This window comes from Capra hircus (genome assembly GCF_001704415.2).
Source record: "Capra hircus breed San Clemente chromosome X unlocalized genomic scaffold, ASM170441v1, whole genome shotgun sequence".
Classification (NCBI taxonomy): Eukaryota; Metazoa; Chordata; class Mammalia; order Artiodactyla; family Bovidae; genus Capra; species Capra hircus.
The window spans coordinates 24713291-24728228 of record NW_017189517.1 but is presented as its reverse complement, the minus strand read 5'-3'; the positions used below and the strand labels follow the sequence as shown (position 1 = coordinate 24728228).

Here is a 14938-nt window from a genome sequence, read left to right as displayed (position 1 = left end):
TTAAATTTTATTAAATTTTAACTTTAAACTAATTTAAATAGACACATGTGGCTAGTAATATTGGACAGCATGGCTATAGAAGCATAAATCAGAACAACTGATCTGAATCTACTATTTGAGAACTCCTTGACCATGTTCCTTCTCAAAGCTGGTCCTTTTATTATTTTACCAATAGGAAACAGGACCCAAGAGATGTAAGACACTTGCTCATAGCTACTTAGTGGTTTTTCTACTACACATTAGCAACTGCAATTTTTATGTACATGCACTTGTCTATTAAAAGATGCATTTTATATTTATTTGTAAATTTGGAACAATATACAAATATAAAAGAATGTTTTCTCTAGAAGTGTTTCCACAGGCTCATCATTTCCACTTAAAACACAAGTAACCATTTAGGAAAATCCAATGAGATCATGTATATGAAAATATCTAGACATTACTGGTGCATAACAGGCATTGGAGAAACACAAATTCTTTACTAAGTTCAAAGCACTATATAACTATAATGTATTTGTATTACTCTTTTGGTTTCATCTTGTTTAGAAGTAATGTTAATTGGATCATATCACAGGTACAGCCAACATAAACAAATTCACCTGTATGTGCTCAAGAGAGGGGAAAGGGGAAAAAAAAGTCAAGAAGAGGATGGCAAGACATAACAGAAAATTGCTCAGATACAGCTGCCAGAAATCTCTTCTCTGCTTGTACTTATATCTCATCTAATTTCATGATTTCAAATAGCATTCATCCAACTGCCTACTCAACATCACTATTTGATATCTAGCATGCACTTCATTCACATGAACAAAGTTAAACTCCAGATTTTCCCCCATCCACCCTGCAAAAAATCTGTTCCTTCCCTAGTATCTCCAGTATCTCAATATATGGGAACGTCACTCTTTTGCAGCCGCTCAGGATGAAAATTGGTCATTCAACTCTCTCTCTCATGCCCCACACCCACCCCACTGATAAAACCATAGTCTTTCCACTTTTCATCACCTCCTACCACTGCCACCAGATCAGTCCAAGTCACTCACCTGGACTCTCATGGCAGTCTCCTACCTTCTCCTGGTTTCTAGTCTTTTCTCCCAAAAATCTCTTTTCTCCATGGCTGCCAGAATCATCTCTCATGTGCTTAAACACTCTAATGGCTTTCCATAACACTCCCAAATCCTGACTGTGGCTTCCAGAGACCTACAATATCTTCCCCACATTCTCTTGCTACCACCTCATTTCCTACTACTCTTCCTCTCACTTGTTTACCATGTGCCAGACACACTGGCCTCCTTGTTGCTCCTTGAACATCTAGATATATGCTCACCTCACTGCCGACTGGTTCCTCTGCCTGCAACATTCACTTCCAGATGGCCACATGGCTTACTCCCTTATTTCCTGTGGAGAGACTTCTTTGACCACCCCATATATACATTTAAAAAAAAAACAACCCGGAAACTGCTCTTTCACCTCTTAAGCCCTGGCATTCCCTCACCTCCTGTATTTCCTTCCTATGGTACGAATCACGTGTTTGAATACACATACATTCAGACATAATACGCATTCTCATTCTGTCTGTCTCTCTTTCCCCCCCATAATGCAAATTTCAGAAGGCACAAACTATTTTGCTCACTTCTGTGAAACAGTCCCTGGCATGTATCAGGCACTAAATAAGTATCTGTTAAATAAACAATGAGGCAGGCAGCAAGAGAATGACAGTACATACGAGAAGCAGGCACAATTAAACTAGTTCGAAATATCTGCCATTCCATTCATTGAGCATTTGCCCAGAGCCCTGAGATGAGGACATTAATTGACAATTCCTAGTTGGACTCAAGTCTTTCATATCTCTTATTACATGTATGCTTGTGATGTGCTAAGAATAATGCAGTACATTTTTAAAATAACATGATGTTCAACCAAAAATGGTGACCTATCCCAAGGAATAGAGAAAAAAACTGTATTGAACTTTTTGACAAAGATATTATATTGTCTGGGTGATCTGAGGGTCTTCAAGGCTAATTCTGACTATCTGTAATACTTGCCTTTAGATCTAATGCCAGTAAAGAATGACTGTGCAGTAAAAGTTTGGGAAATAGGTCAATTTTTGGCTTTGCCAATTATTAGAGAAAGTGACATTGGGCAAATTAACTTACTCTCTATAAAGCTTTGTTTCCTTATATGTGAAATGAAAATGCTTACATACCTGCTTCATAAAGAGGTTGTGAGGATTAAACAAGATAATCCAAGTAAAAGCACTAGTGACTGTCACACAACAAGTGATAAGCATATGTTAACTGCTTGATATTACCATAAAGATCTAATGAGGCTATTAAACACAAATGAAATCCTTCATTATTTCTTAAAAGTTGTACAAACTATTGCTAGCTCTAAAATCACTGAATACATAACATTATTTTAAGGAAAAGGTTACAACCAAAGTCTTCCAAAAGAACAAAATGACCCACATTTATATAAATTCAACAATTCTTATTGTCTAAAATTGCCCTAATAGCATCTTAATTACAAGCTTATCAACTTGCTCAGCTTTAATTTTCAAGTCTTTCATGAACAATTATGCAAACTGCGAATACTTTGAAGGATATCTGATGACCCTTCTTATTAATATTCTTTCCTCTACTGACTGCTGACCGCCTACCTGGTAGGTACACCAAACTTACAAAACAAATGGGCACCCGTGGTATGTCAGTACTCCCTGGTTTGATGACTCAGTAGAAGGACTTACAGGGCTTAAAAGTTGTTATACTCACAGCTATGATTAATTATAGTGATAGGATACAGAACAGGATTAATACAGGAAAAAAGTGCATCAGGTGAAATCTGGTGGATACTGATACCAGTTTCCAAGTGCCCTCTCCCAATGGAGTTGCACAGGACACGTTCATCAATTCCCCAGCAACCAATTGTAGTAACAAGTGTGAAGTTTTTAGGGTTTTGTTTTGTCTTCTAAGGAAGATATTTTGAGTCTAAAAGTCCAGGTTTTTTATGAGCTTCAGTCATCAAATCTTCAGAATCCCAGAAGAAGAGCAGGAATTTACCACAATCATATTCTTGCACAAATAGAAAAGCTGGTACAACATGGCTCAAGGTTATCAGGCATGTAAAACACTTATCAGTTAATAACAAAGGCTCAGTTTCCAGGAGTTAGCCAAGGGCCAGTTATACAAGTAGGCCCTTCTGAAAATGTGCATGATTTGAGCCACTCAGACTTGCTGGGTTTACACTTTCCTATTTATGTGGCAAGTTAAGACACACAACTCACACTAAGAAGACTGATTACAAATCAGGTTAAACCACTTGGGAGACATAGTCCACATAGTAGGCCCATCCATCTCTTTACCTTTCTACCTCACTCTGGAGCTTAGTAAAGCACAAGAAAAAGAGTTATTTTAAAAGTTTTGCAATAAAATAAAGCTACTGCTTTATATCTCTTTGTTGTTGAGTCTCTAAGTTGTTTTTGACTCCTTGAGACCCCATGGACTGTAGCACCCCAGGCTTTTGTATCCTTCACTATCTCCCAGGATATGCTCAAACTCCTGTTCGTTGAGTCTTTCTTTCAAAATCAAAGGTCAAAAGATAAAATAGAGAGCACCAAGATCAGTGTTTCACAAGCTCTACTCAAGAGATGTTAAAATGTATTGTGCAAATAAGGATTTAATGGTTAAATAAGTTTTGGAAATAATATATACCATATTCTTTGCTTGAAAATTTATGATCTTTTAAGTATTTTTTAGCATGTGAAAAGCTCTGAAAAATTCTATTAAAAATAAAAAGCTATTTTGTAAGTTCAGCCATTACTGAATTTCTTTTCCCAGGAACAATTTTAGAGTAGACCATCTATCTACTTGGTATCTGATGGAACACTGCTGGGGAAACTTGAATAGAAAGATTTTGCTATAGGTTTGTAACAGTATTGGGATATATGTGTATATTCCATTATTTTAATTATTATTTGCGTGACAGTGTAACTGCCATTTGTCTGGGGTTCACTTTTGGTTTCTCTTTTTTTGGATATTTATTTTAATCTAACTTAATGCCATAACAAAGCACCTGTTGTAACACTGTTCCTGGCCAGTGATCTAGCCCTGAGCCTTTGGAGTGGGAGCACTGACTCCAAGACCCTATACAACCAGAGAACTCCTAACCCTAGGGAGTATCAAATAGTGAGAACTCACTCACACAAAGTAAACCACTTGAATACAAGACCTGGTATCACCAGTCACACCCAGTGTAGGACACCTTATCCAAATAGCAAATAACAGTGAAATGACATACCAGGACCAAAAACACAAAACAAAACAAAAAAACAAGCGTGTTGACACAACAAAGGTGATCCTGAATGTATTTGGATACTCTATTGTTATGATTTTTTTCCAATTAACACCTATAAGTTGATTTCATGATCATCTAATGACTGGAACTGAAAGCAACATTAGCACAAGTGCTGAAAAAAATGGCCATGGATAATGCAGTTGATAATAAGAAAATGTGATGAACTGATCAGTGAGAAGACAAAACTTGATTATATAATCAGATTCAGTAAATTCACTGACTTCTGATTTTAAAAAATGTGTGACTGCTCTTTCAAACACTTAAGAATAGGCTCACTGTTTTATCAAAGTTTTCAGCCCACATGAAAGATAGTCTAATTGCATCAGGAAAACCATCAGCAAGCATAAAATGAAAATTTAAGGGAAAGGAACAAGCACTAGTACCAATATCCCAGAAATTACCAAACAGAAGTGTTCAAAGTCACCCAAGAAACAAGTTACAACCTAAACACAGTTCTTTGTCATAGTTCACATCTACAAATGTGCCACTGCTGTTTCCTTTGTCACTGGCTGCTACAAGAGACCATTCTGGATCTCTGATGACAACTACATGTCTTCTCATAATTAAAAATGGGTTCGAAAGTGGAAATAAAGTTTGAAAAGAGGAAAAAAAAGATTATGAATCCTCAATCTTATCTTCCTCAGTTAAAAACTTATCCTTTTCCTTGATCTTGATTGTGCTGTACTTAGTCGCTCAGTCACATCTGACTCTTTGCAACCCCATGGACTATAGGCCGCCAGGCTCCTCTGTCCATGGGGTTCTCCAGGCAAGAATACTGGAGTGGGTTGCCATGCCCTCCTCCAGCAGATCTTCCCAACCCAGGAATCGAACCCAGGTCTCCCACATTGCAGGTAGTGTCTTCACCGTCTGAGCAACCAGGGAAACCCGTGATCTTGATTAACTACCTTTAAAATCATTCCTATTCTAACCATTCTTAAACCCTTGAAATATCCAACATAAATATTCCATTCATCTTTCCTCTTCCCCTCCACTTTAGGCTGCTTACTTCTACTTACCTTTTATAAATTTCACTATTAGTGAGCCTCATCACCACCAGGAAGCAAACAAGGAAAATAAGTGGAAGCTTCACAAGTATTTCAGCATAAATTGTAAATTAACTGTGTTATTTGTAACAACTTTGCTTTCCTTCTGTTTCCCTGGTGGCCCAGACGGTAAAGAATCTTCTTGCAATTCAGGAGACCTGAGTTTGATCCTTGGGTTGGGAAGATTCCCTGGCAAAGGGAATGGCTACCCACTCCACTGTTCTTGCCGGGAGAATCCCATGGACAGAGGAGCCTGGCAGCCTCTATAGTCCACGGGGTCACAAAGAGTTGGACACCTGAGCGACTATCACTTTCACTTGCTTTCCTTCTAGAACAAATCTAACCAATGTTCTAAGTTTTAGGTATGTAAGCTTTTCACTAAGGCAAAAGGAACAAATGAGAACTGCTGCATCTCACCTGATGCTTCATGTAATGATTCATGTAGGGAGTTGCCATCCTACTAACTTTGAGGCAAAATGGACATAGCAAGTTCTTAGTATTTTCATGGGATGCTCTAAAATGAGCTTCTACATCAGAAAATGATGATGATCTATACTGGCAAACCTAGAAATATAAAGAAGAGTTAATTTAACTTGGAAAATTATAAATGATATGCAATTATATAAAAGTAGGAACAATAACTCATTTGTTTAGAGTAATATTATGTACTACAAATTCAGCTCTGCAGCATTTACAACCACAGATCCTGATACTGCAAGTAATACAGGTGATTTCTGAAACAGAAAAATTGTCTTGCAAAGTTTAGGGATATATTTCTAATTCCATAGCTTCCCTCCTTTTCAAATCTACTATTCCCCAGCTTGACTCAAATTTTCAAGCTCTGATACCCCTTATCTATAAAGTTTTTCCTGTTACATGAAATGGAGCATTCTCTTCTTTGGATTTTAAATAGCATACAGGTTATAACAGAGGCAATTTATCTTTATCTTGCTATCTTATTGGGAACCGCTTCAAATTTTGGAAAAATACCAGCCTAAAAGCCTTTACTTGAGTTCCTCATAACTCACAGTAATTCCTATTTCTCTATCATGTCTATAGCCTTCCCTACAGGGTAAGAAAGCCTATATGTTTGTCTTTCTCCAGCAGGGCTTTTTGTCTGCCTAGTACAGGGGTTAGCAAACTATGGCCGAAAGATCATATCCAACCCACCACCACATATACATGGGTTAAACCGAGTTCCAAATACTAAAGAGGTTCTTCATTTTGGTAACTCATTTTTATTTTTATTTAAACAGTTTAAAAAAAATCAAAAGAACAGTACTATCTTATGAGAATTAAATACCTAGATACACAATAAAATGTCTGTGTACCTGGCAAATATATGGCATTTCACCAGGTTTATGAGTGTCCTTCATATGTTGCAGAAGAATATGTTCAGTTTCAAATGATAATTCACAGATTTTACAAATAGCTGAAAGTGGAAAAACACACATTACACCATTTTAAAGATGTATATCAATCAAAGATTCAATTTGTACATCCATAGCAACAGCAACAACAACAAATAATAGTCGTGTTGACGGTGGTTCCAACAATTTTATAGTTGTTAACTTTGTGATGCTGTTCTAAGGACTTTACTTATTATTAGTTTGCTTTATTCTCATACCATCACTGAGAGCAGTACTGTTAACCTTATTCCCTTTTGTCAGATAAGGGACCTGAGGCCCAGAAAGATTAAGTAACTTGCCTGTCATCTCACTGCCGTTCTAAGAAGCAGAGCTGAGATTTGAATTTAAGCTAAGTTCGAACTCTGTGATTTCAACTATTACAATAGGCAGTTACTTTTGTTATTAGAGTACAAATGAAAACCACCTATTTCATATTTGCAAACTAGGAGATCTGAGTTTTCTAATTTGCCACCTATGTACAATGCATGAGTTATGCCAAGGATATGACAAGCAGGATTTCAGCTTCAGTAAGTAATTGTATTGAGAAGTTTATACAAGTTAAAATATGCTTTCAAGCTTTCCCCAAATTACCAAATCTAATTCTTATTCTTATTTTTCCATCAGAATTCTTCAGGATGCCTGATAGGTTAGCTAATCAAAATCATTCACGTTCAAGAGTTTGATAGACTGTGACTTACTGGAAAACTCAAGGGGAGTGTGTGTGCTCTCAATGTGGCACTGCAGCTGGAATGGCGTCGGGTATTGACGGTAGCAGTGCTGGCAGGTGGTGTGGTTTTCCCAACTCTCAGTGTTCTGCTTCTCAAGTTCCAAGTGATGCTTCATGTGGTTCATAAACCTACACATGATAGTCAACAGGTACAGATATTCAAATACAGAACCAAAGACAAATCTCACAAATAACTATCTGAACTTCCATGTTACAAATGCAGGTGCATTACTCAAAATAACACCTCCAAAGCCATCAATCCTCTCAATTTTTTTCCACACTTGCAATTCAAATTATTTGCTCTTTTACAACTCAGAATTCCAAAAGCTTTCCAATGTCACCTCTTCTTATTTTTTGATATAATGCTTTAGCAGTTCTATCAAGAGAGATCACATATGATTTAGCTCTTCCTTGAAGCTGGAACTCAAGCAATTTGTTTCCTCTAGAGCTGCTGGAAGTTTTCTACCCTTTATAACATGACTCCAATCTCTGTTAATTTGTAAGGGACCTTGGTTTTTGATCTCCCAGTTCCATTCCACTGATTTGTGAGAGGCTCTCCTGGACTGCAGTCCCTTCAGCTTGGCCATGGTGGGTTTGCTTCAGAGCCTGACACCAGCACTTTCACAGCCATCCTGTCGTTTCTACTGGTAAACTGCAGGGACTCACTCATATTCACCATGAGCTAGTAATAACTTGCACTTGTTTCTGGTGGGCCACACCATAAGTTGGGGAGGGACAGAGCTCTCAGGTGGCACCCTGATTATCCTTCCAGCCTCGTAGTAAGACCTTCCTTTGGAAGATGTCAGAGGGCTCTGTGGACTCACTTCGAGTCCTCTCAAAAAGTGTGCACTTCAAATAATCACTTTCATTAACTGCATCAGTAAACAGTTTGCATCTTTTAGTTTTTAAATAACCCCCTGAAACTCCAATACTTTGGCCACCTCATGCGAGGAGTTGACTCACTGGAAAAGACCCTGATGCTGGGAGGGATTGGGGGCAGGAGGTAAAGGGGATGACAGAGGATGAGATGGCTGGATGGCATCACTGACTAGATGGACCTGAGTCTGAGTGAACTCCGGGAGTTGGTGATGGACAGGGAGGCCTGGCGTGCTGCGATTCATGGGGTCACAAAGAGTCGGACACGACTGAGCGACTGAACTGAACCACTACTTAGCTTCACCATTATTTCAGATTAAATTTTTTTTATAAAGAAAAACAGGCCTCTTTTCTGTACATGAAATACTATCTACATTTTAAAATAAACACTTAAGAGAAGGAAACTTTACCACCAAAAGCAGCTACAGAATCATGAGATGGCCTCAGCAAAGACAAATTATTAGTATTTTTATCTGTCTTGGTTTCTAAATGCATGTAACAGTGATTTTAACACCTATAATTATAAGAATCTTTTTATTTAATGACACGTTTCCTGTTAGAACAAATGGTTCTAACTTGCAGATTGTTCCCTCTGTAGCACCTACTGCCCATTTTTCAGTTCTACATTCTGCTTAGTCAGATTCCCTAAAAGGCTTCTTATGAGAAATAACTATGACCTTCAATGGCACAGAGTACAATATAAACAGGCTTATCTATTTCAAAGGGCTTACTGAAATGTTTTATTGAATTTCAAAGTGAAGTTAATCAAAATTACAATCTTTAGTCTGGGTCAAATATTAACAGCTAGTCACCGAGTCCCCAAAGGAAATAATCATGAAATGAAGTAATAATGTCTGTAACCTAGACAATAATCATTATGGAGGTTTTAACATTTATCTCTTCACATCTACAAAACATCACTTCTGTTTAGAGTTGCTCATGGTTTGCTTTGAAGTATCGTTCAGTCCTCCTTTCATTTTAACATCATCTCTATTTAAATCTTTTAAAAAGTCTCAGTCTTGCCTAAGAATTTACATTTAAAGATCATTAGCTATTAACTTTTCAGCTCATAACTTCAGTAAAATTTATTCATATAAATAATGTTGGGAAGTCTCTGACGGTCCAGTGGTTAGGACTCTGACTTTCACTGCAGGGGGCACAGGTTCAGTACTTGATGAGGGAACTAAGATCTTGCATGTCTCACAGCACACCCAGAAAAAAAATTCTGTTAACCAACTAGCTATCCCTTATTACCCTGCCCTTATCAGCAGCTCACACTTCTTAAACCAGCAGGTGGAGATATGAAAAAAAGAAAACCCCTCATGAATCTATTCTCAGAATAAAATAGCTGTAACTGGTTTTGGTGACACTCGTAGGAAAAAATATCCTACAATTTTTTGACAGGGCTGAGAGGACAAATCTTAAGCTATTTGCATCTACCATCCTTTAAAACCATCGATTTGCCATCCTAGTTTTTATCATTAAGGTAAAATGTTATTTAATACATATAGCATTTTTGGTTATCCAGTGTTTACCAGTTCATTTACTAAAAGTATGTCCCAAATGCCACAACATTCCTAGGTTTTACAAAATATGCTTAGTTTAAAATTTCTAGATATTCTGATAATCTAGAAATCTGTAGTCAGTCTTTTGAAATGAAAACAAATAAACAAAGAAAACTTCATGTTAATATTAAATGGGCTAATCTCATTAAAGAAAAGCCAAAAAGCTAATGATGGAAGAACTTCTAATAGCAGATACATAATATTTCATCTTTGCAGGTGGCGCTAGTGATAAAGAATCCACCTGCCAGAGCAGGAGGTGCAAGAGATGCAGGTTTGATCCCTGGGTTGGAAAGATCCCCTGGAGAAGGAAATGGCAATCTGCTCCAGTATTCTTGCCTGGGAAATCCCATGGACAGAAGAGACTGGCAGGCTACAGTCCATGGGGCTGCAAAGAGCCAGACATGACTGAGTATACCCACCCACCCACCCACCCACACACACACACACACACACACCCAAGGAACTTAACTAGTGAACCACTTTTCTATGCATTTTGCCAAATCTACTAACATTATTTTCTAATGTATTTTACTATAAGAGTGATAATATGGAAGGAGGTCACAAAGTTCTATCATAACATTGTTTCAGTGTTATAGCTCAAACCATAACTTCTCTTCTATTAAGCTACTGGGACCCTTAACAACTGATAGCTGGTAGGGGTTGATAAAAGGAGGTAAAGAAGTATGAAAACTCATATGAATAACATACGTCAAAGGTCTCTCAAAACTATAAAGTGGTATCATAAATGTAGCATTCACAATTGTTTTAGGCTTATATTAAAGTGTATTCCAGTGTTTTTATAAGTACTTCATTTTGGACCCAAGAATTCACCAGAAAATAAATGCTAGGCTTAGAAATTACCTACCTATGGAATACTTAGGGATGCTAGTTATAAATTATGGTTTTCAAGGGTAAATATTTTTAAAAGTTTATATACATGTGAGTCACAATAGAGGTACAGACATACATATACATGTATGCATCTCACCTAAGGGAAGTGCATTGGTGTCTGCAATTCACTCTGAAAAGTATAAAAAATCAGGTGGGTCTATGGATAAATAGATATGTAGCAATGTACATATAGTAAAATGTTAATGGTAGAATTGAGGTGGTAAATATACAGGTATGTTCACTAAAATTTCTTCCATTTTGCTATCTGAAATTTTTTATAATAAAATATTAGAAAAATGTCAGGATATATAGCCAATTAAAAAATACTAATCAGTAAGCCTTGTTACTATCTCACTTAGGATAACAGATATGTAATATGCCATATAACTCAAAGATTGTAAAGGACAAGTTTCTAAAATTTAAAGCAAACATGTATAACTCTTCAGAATTCCATTGAGAGTTAAATCTCTACTTTGAAAATGTGTTAATTATAAAATCAAAGCAGACATGTTGCTTAGAACTAATACTTCTTTAAAGAAGATTTAAAAATCACTTTTTCTCAAGGCAAATGTTCTAGAATTATAAATATGAATTGTAAAATTAGAGTATTAAATAAGACAGACATGGAGAGGTCAAATTGGATAAAGTGGTTCTTCCTGTGATAGGAAAAGACCAGAAGCAGTTAAAAAATAAATAGAATTTCCCCTAGCTTAAAATAAATTTTATCCTTTCTTAACGTATCTGAAAGAAATACAACTAAATGGATCCAAGTGTCAAACTCCTAAACATGTAAGAAAAGATGAGCTTTTCAACACGAAAATTTGCCTTTATTCTTAGTAAAAAGTTAAAATTGCCTTCCTAAGATGGCACAGAAAAGGAAATACAATATTTACATCTGTAGCACTCAATTTTCAAATCAAAATAGAAATAAATCTTTACATACCTAATATTATTTTTAAGAACTTTCAAGCAACTGAAGCATTTAAAGGTTGTGTAAGTCTTCTCCTCATCATCAAAACCTCCTTCATGTCTTCCATAGTAAAAGTCACTAACTAACATAATCAGTTTTCCTTTCTCTGCACCAGTCATATTTTTATTTTCAAAGCTTGAAAGCTCTATTTTAATCATTTCCATAAATGTATCTACCATGTCTGGGCAACAAACCTGAAAGAGAAAAAAAACAGCCTCAATATTTCTTTTAAAAGTGAGATACAGGCTCGCTCATGTGGAAATATAGTCTCCCATAGTTTTAATCATAAACAAACAAACAATAAATAAAAGCTACAAGTTAGAGAGTTTGCCGCTTTCCCTAGGTGCAGAAGTATATATAATATGCTAGGATTTCTGTATAACAACAAACGAAAAATAAGAACATTCACGAGTGCCCGTATATGCAGAAAGAAAATCAAAGAAGATACAAAACAAGTTAATATTTCCTTTGTGAGTTGTACTGGGAACTAGGCAAACAGGAGTCAGGGGTGACGTTTTACACTGTATTTCCTCTGATGCTCTTTGAATCATGTGACCATATTACTCCCAAATTAAAGATAACAAACTCCTCCTCTTTTCTCTCTCCATTTATTATGAAAAACATAAAAACACCAAGTGTCTCCACACAATATTACATAAAGAGAAAATCTGAAAACATTGCAGACGTTACTTCTTACTTAAAAAACCAAAGCCCAAAGTCCAGTTAACAGAGGTCATACTCAGGGAGTTAGGAAGAGTGATAGAAACCAAATACAGTTCCACCCAAGAATAGAGAGACTGTATTTGGAATTCTAGGATGTTTCTTTTCTACATTTTTTTGGTGAAATGTTGAATTTGAATGAAAAAAAACTGCCAATCTTTGAAATAGTAAGCAACAACTTTTCCTACATAGCTTCCTTTGCCTTGCTTTCTTCTCAGTTTTCTTTCCTGCATTATTTTCTACACTGCCATTTTTCTTCCTTCCTTCCCCGCTTCCTGCCATTTATACTGGGCATACGAAAACAATACACTACCTTTTCACAGATGCGTAGAATGGTGGAGTATCTACTAAAATATTTTTAAAATATTTTCATTAGCACTTTGAAAATTACCTAAAACAATTTCAAGAGCTTCTTACTCCAATATAAAGCTAGAATTAATTTATAACACTACACAAACTGTAATCTCTGAGTTAAAGCTATCATTTCATATGAAATGCTCCTTTGTAAGGAATTTAAGGCTGAGTGCTCAAAGTTGAAATGCAAGGCTAAGATTTTCACTGAGTAATGTGACACACATATATCACCGTGGACAGAAAATAATGTAAAAAAAAAAGAATTAAATTACATGGAAGATTGAGCATCAGTAAAAAGACCTGCTTTCTAAGAAGTTTGAAGAATGGCATGATCTAATCAATAAAATATTCTGATTAATATACTATTTCATTAAAAATTAAACTATAATATGTAGTATATATAAACCTAATTTTTAAAATTTAATTTGGAAGGATTTTTAAATCTCTTATAAAAGTATCATTATGAATATCAATTTTTCCTTAACTTGTATGAAAATACCAGTGAGAAGATTTCTTATCTAAATATCTGGACAAATTAGCATTTATTATACATCAACTCAATATTTTAATACTAAAATTTTCAGAGATTTGTGAATATTTTTAAAAACCAAATTTCAAAAATGTTTTACCTTCATGTGGTATTTCAAAGGATCCAAAAGATTGAACTGAACATTGCACTTCGGACAAGCTCTTACAAAAAATGTTCCAGTTTTATTGGCAGTTGATACGGTATGTGTACCTAAAATAAAGGAGTTTTATGACTCAAATTCTTCTTTTTTAACCTTAAATCCAACCAGTAACAGCAGTTTTAAAATTCATCATTTCTGAAATTTATGTATAAATACAGCTTCTTTTTTATGCTCCAGATTCATATTTACCTTTTGACCACATGACATAAGATGATGTTGCTGAAGAATAATGAATTAAAGACCATGAAGCACAAGGATCTATTTCAGAAACACTTTTGTTGATCTTTGGCTTTTGTGGATTAACAGTGTTTACTTTAGAAATATCAGAATGTTTTATTTTAGGCAGAGTTTCATCTAGACCTACAATGATTAAAATAGTGGGAAAGATATTTGAAATTGCTTTAGAATACTGCTTACAACTACTACTAAAATGGCCTTACACTTAAAATTAAGTAAGAATACTTTGGAAATAAAGGTAATATAATTGAACTACAGTATCATACAACTGAAAATAATGATCAAAATTTGTATGATCAATAGGTAGAAATTGCACAACAGCCATTATGGACTACACAGTTTGAACAATTCATGAGATAAACTTTTTATGCAAAAGAATTGTTAAAATGCTTTCAAATAAAGAAACTTATATTTTAATCTAAAAACATAGAGAAACTCCTTAAGATACTTAGAAAAAGTCCCAAGATATCTAATGGAAAACTGAGTTGATTCTTTTTCCACTTAACTACAACAGGGAATTCCAATGTCACTTCATGCCACCACTGCTGCCTCACTGAGATCAATTCTAACAATGTATATATAGATAGTTTACACTATCTATATCCTATGGGCAAAATAGAACCAACTAATCTCAAATATCTTGAATGTCAATACCTCACTTATTCATATGAAAAGGTTTGTAGTTAGTATGATAACTTTCAAACTATGTTTCCTTGAGCCTAATGGTTCCATTTTAGGGAATAGAGTGGGCACAGATACATTGTCCTCGTATTTTTTTAAATTAGATTTTTACATAAAATTTTTGTTTGAATAGAGATTTCATTGCTAAGAATAGCTTTGAGTTTGAAAACCGTAACTTTAAAGGTTAAAGGACTATGCGATTGAGGGTATTTGCCAAAGTGGGTCTATTTAGGCTGTAACCAGATTCAGAAAACGTCCCTTTTGAAAATACCACATAATTGGGCTTCCCAGGTGGAGCAGTAGTAAAGAATTCGCCTGCCAATGCAGGAGACACAAGTCCGATCCTTGGATGGGGAAGATCTCCTGGGGTAGGAAATGGCAACTCACTCCAGTATTCTTGCTTGGAAAATTCCATGGACAGAGGAG

The 14938-nt window shown here is 35.7% G+C and overlaps 1 protein-coding gene across 1 annotated transcript in view; it reads right to left on the bottom strand.

Annotated features, from left to right (window-relative positions):
- The window catches only part of LOC102188659 (zinc finger protein 280C), a gene marked incomplete at its 5' end in the record, with an annotated part of 49422 nt that overhangs the window by 16454 nt on the left and 18030 nt on the right, over positions 1–14938 (bottom strand). Inside the window, 6 exon segments of the mRNA XM_018044295.1 lie at positions 5811–5957; positions 6725–6825; positions 7501–7658; positions 11805–12025; positions 13535–13644; positions 13784–13954. Coding sequence (XP_017899784.1) covers positions 5811–5957; positions 6725–6825; positions 7501–7658; positions 11805–12025; positions 13535–13644; positions 13784–13954 — 908 coding nt within the window.